The 3,767-nt window shown below is 71.1% G+C and overlaps 1 protein-coding gene across 1 annotated transcript; it reads right to left on the reverse strand.

Moving 5' to 3' along the window:
- Positions 1-222: 222 nt before the first annotated feature.
- On the reverse strand, positions 223-2,991 carry ZNF503 (zinc finger protein 503). The gene is made up of 2 exons (XM_015820458.1): positions 2,668-2,991; positions 223-1,767 (listed from the first exon to the last, which is right to left on the reverse strand). Exons 1-2 carry the CDS (start codon positions 2,989-2,991, stop codon positions 223-225), a joined length of 1,869 nt encoding a protein of 622 aa, XP_015675944.1.
- Between the last annotated feature and the right edge of the window lie 776 nt (positions 2,992-3,767).

The raw sequence follows: 3,767 nt of genomic DNA on the forward strand, positions 1-3,767 counted from the left end.
CATTTGTCTGGTCAATGGATTCTTAAGAAAACTTTTCCAAGGGACGCTGGGCCGTCTTTCTTTCCTTCTCTCTCTCTCTCTCTCTCTCTCTCCCGGCCCCCGAAAGCCTGGTTTCAAATCGCCCCTGCCCCCGACGCCCCCCGCCCCACCAAGAAAAAAAAAAAGAAGCAACCCCCAACCTCCTCCGGCGTCTCTCTCCCCCCGCGGGGTGGCAAAAACAACTCACTGGTATCCCAGCGCCGAGGCTGTCGTCAGTCTCTGCCCATAGAGTGCGTAAGGGGAGTAATAGGGTCCAGTGGCGGCCGGGACCGGGACGGGGGCTCCGGGGGTGGGCAGGGGGCTCTTGGAGTAGGGGTGGTAGCGGCTGCCGAGTCCGAAGGCGTGGTGCGGGCTGCGCAAGGCCAGCGCGCCGGGGCTGCCCGGCCCTCCGGCCGCCGCCGCCGAGCTGGGCACGTGCATGTGGCAGGCCATGGCGGCGGCGGCGGCGGCGGCGGCCAGCGAGCTGGAGCTGGGGTAGCCGGCGAGCAGTTTCTCGGCCGGGCCGGGGAAGGCCGTGTGAGTCCGCAGGTGGCTGAGCAGCTCCTCCGAGGTGGCGAAGCGCTTGTCGCAGGGCCCGTTGGCCGAGACCCAGTTGCAGCTGTGCGGCTGGGGGTCGTTGGGCAGCAGGAAGCCGTAGGGGTAGAGCGGGTGGCCGGCCAGCGAGGGCGGCCCGGCGGGCAGCGGCGGCGCCGAGTAGACCAGCGGGTACCCCCCGGCCTTCAGCGCCTGCTCGTGGGCGCAGGGGGAGGCGGCGGCCAGGTGGCTGGTGGCGCAGTGGTAGCTGAGGCAGTAGGGGTCGCGGCACAGGCTGGCCGTCATGACCGACGGGGGCGAGGCGCCGGCCAGGGGGCTGGAGCCCGCCGCCTTGCCGCCCCCGCCGCCCCCCGCGCCGCCGGCCTTGCCGGGGTCCAGCGCCACGCCCGGCTGCAGGAACTGCGGCGGGTAGCCCGCGTAGGCGCCGGCCAGCGAGCCCGGGTAGCTCATGCCGGCCGGCGGGAGCGGGAAGACGGTCTGGCCCGGCTTGTAGGGGGAGACGGGCGCCACCAGGCCGGCCGAGCCCAGCACCGAAGCGGCGGCGGCGGCGGCGGCGGCCACCGAGGACGGGACGGCGCTGCAGGGAGAGTCGGCCGTCGAGCAGGAGACGGCCGAAGCGACGCCGGCCAGCAGCCCCTTGGCGCCCTCGTGGGCCTGGCTCAGCTCGGCCGCCGAGAGGGCCCCGACCCCGCCGACGGCAGCCAGGCGGCCGGAGCCGTCGGAAGCGCCCTTGCCGCCCTCCGCCGCCTCCTTCTTCTCGGCCTCGCCGCCGCCCTTGCTCTCTCCGCCGGGCAGCAGGCCGGGCGAGCAGGCCGAGGCGCTGGAGCTGGGGCTGCCTGTCCTGGGCGTGAACGGCGGGCAGGTGGCGCTCGGCACTCGGAAGCCCGACTTCTCGCCGCTGCCGCCGCTGCCGCCGCCCGAGCTCCCCCCGGAGGAGGAGGAGGAGGAGGAGGAGGCCCCTCCACCGGCCGAGGCGTCCTTCTTGTCCGCGCCGGGCTTGGCGTAGGGCTTGAAGCTGGACTTGTCCTCGGCGCCGATGTCGCTGAGCTTCAAGGGCGCCGCTTTGGCCGCCTCCTTGTCGCCGCCGCCGCCGGAGGTGACGCTGGAGAGCTTGGAGGAGGGCGAGGGGTCCGGCTTGCCGATCTGGGAGCAGGTCTGAGCCAGGAGGGCCAGCGGGCTCTTCTTGGCGTCCAGCTGCAGAAGGCCGGGGAGGGGAGGGGAGGGCAGGAGGGGGAGAGAAGAGACGGAGCCCTGAGTGCGGGCAGGGAGGCGCCCCGAGCGGAGCTGCCCTCCAAACAGCCCCCCCCCCTCCGCCCCGGCCCCGACCGCCCCCTCCTCTGCCCCGCAAGGGAAGCGGAGCCCCAGCGCCCTGCGCTGCCCCGGGTGGATCCTCCCCGTTGGGACGACAGCCTTCCCGCGCCCGCCGCCGCCGCCCCAGGACCCGCTCTGTTTAGCTGGCCCTGCCTCCCCCCGCCCCCGGGACCCTCGTCGTGCCCGAGGAGGTTTCGCTCACACACACAAACACGTACACAAACATACACGCGAACACACACACACACACACCCTCCCCCCAAGAGAGGCCAGGTTTCCCAAAGCCGCCCTTGGAGGCGGCCGGGGCTGCTCAGTTTCAGATCAGCGCCCCTCGGGTGGCAGATCTGCTGCCAGAATCAACAAGCGGCGGGGGGCAAGGGAAGGGGGGGGCAAGGGAACGGGGGGGGGGGCAAGGACCGAGCCTGACCGATTCCAGGTGCAAATTCCGCCGGAGCAGCCCTTCTGGAGGGGAGAGTGCGGGCGCCGAGGCTTGCGAAATGGAAAAGCCGGGCCGGCCGCCTCTCCCTCCTGCTCCACCGAGCTTTAAGGGGGCGGTGGGAGACCCTCCTGGAGACGGCGCCCCCCCCCCAAAGACCTTCCCCTGCCCAGCCAGCCAGCCTGCCCCAAAATCGCGCTGCCCGGCGATTGTCCAAAGGCTGGACGGGGTCCTGGGGGGGGGGCTGGGGGGGCTGGGGAGAGAGTGGTTGAAACGAAGCCAGCACCCTACAAAGGGTCCCTCCCTCGCCCTCCGCCGCCGCCGCTCTGCCCCCCCCCCCCGCTTACCTCGATGGGGCTGACCGGCGTGGAAGGCAGCGGCTGGAGATACTCGGGGTGCAAAATGTGTCCGGTCCGGGCGGTGAGCATTTTCAGGACTCTGATGGGCAGGCGGTTGGCCTGGCGCAGGGGGTCCGACGGGGGGATGGCGTGGAGGAAAGCTTTGCCGCCGATGCCGCCGCCGCCGCCGCCAGGAAGGATCCCAGCGACTCCGCTTTGCCACGGGAGCTCCGCGCCTCCTCCGAGCTCTGCCGCGCCTCCTCCGCCTCCGCCTCCTCCTCCGCCTCCGCGCGGACTACTTCTTAGGGCAGAAAGCGCGGGGGCTGTAATCATGACCCAAAGCCTGGCATGAAAACTCGCGGGGGGGGACAGCGCCGCTGCTGCCGCCGCTGTTGCTGCTGCTGCTCAGGAACCGAAACGGGGCTTCTGCGGCTGCCACGCGCGACTTCGGGCACGGGGGGGGGATGAGAGGGAAAGGAGGGAGGGCGGGCGGGCGATCCCCCCGCGGAGACGCCCCTTTGCAAACTCGGGGGAAGCAGCGGCGGCCGCAGAGGCAGGAGAACCGCGGGAGACGCTCCCTCCAAAGCCTTTTTTGTGCCCCCCCCCCGCAAAGTCTTGGCTTTTCCTTTTTTTTCGCCTTTCCCAAATTCGGGGAAGGGCAACTCCGAGGCGTCCACCGGCTGCGACCCAGCAGAAATAAATCCGTGGTTTTGTGCGGCGCTTGTTCTCTTTTGGGGGGGGGGCTTTTTGTGTCCCGGGGAGGGGCGGGAGGGAGAAGACCCGGAGCCTGTCTCTCCGCCGCCGCCGGCCCGTCTCCCTCCTGCCTGCCTGGCTGTCTGGCTGGCTGCCTTCCCTGGCCCGGCGGGCTCTCCTCGGCCTCCTGCTGCTGCTCCTGCCGCCCCTGCCGCTCCTCTGCGCCCGGCCGCAGCCTCGCCTTCTCTGGCGGAGCCCGGGCGCTTCCCGAGCAGCTGAATTAGTCGGGAGATTAAAGCCTTTGCCGCCTTCCAATCAAATGGGAGGCCGAGGTGATTGGAGGGTCAAGGGGATGTGACGTCACGCTCCCTCTTCAAGGGCTTTTCCCCGCCCGCCCCCCCCGTTTCCACCCCCCC

This window comes from Protobothrops mucrosquamatus, unplaced genomic scaffold (genome assembly GCF_001527695.2).
Source record: "Protobothrops mucrosquamatus isolate PMUCROS unplaced genomic scaffold, P.Mucros_1.0 scaffold_154, whole genome shotgun sequence".
NCBI lineage: Eukaryota > Metazoa > Chordata > Lepidosauria > Squamata > Viperidae > Protobothrops > Protobothrops mucrosquamatus.

Excerpts from the sequence above, each read along its gene's own strand:
- ZNF503 (XM_015820458.1), bottom strand. The coding sequence starts at position 2,991 with ATGATTACAGCCCCCGCGCTTTCTGCCCTAAGAAGTAGTCCGCGCGGA. Across the intron at positions 1,768-2,667 it reads CGCCGGTCAGCCCCATCGAG|CTGGACGCCAAGAAGAGCCC; the intron begins GTAAGCGGGGGG and ends GGCCTTCTGCAG.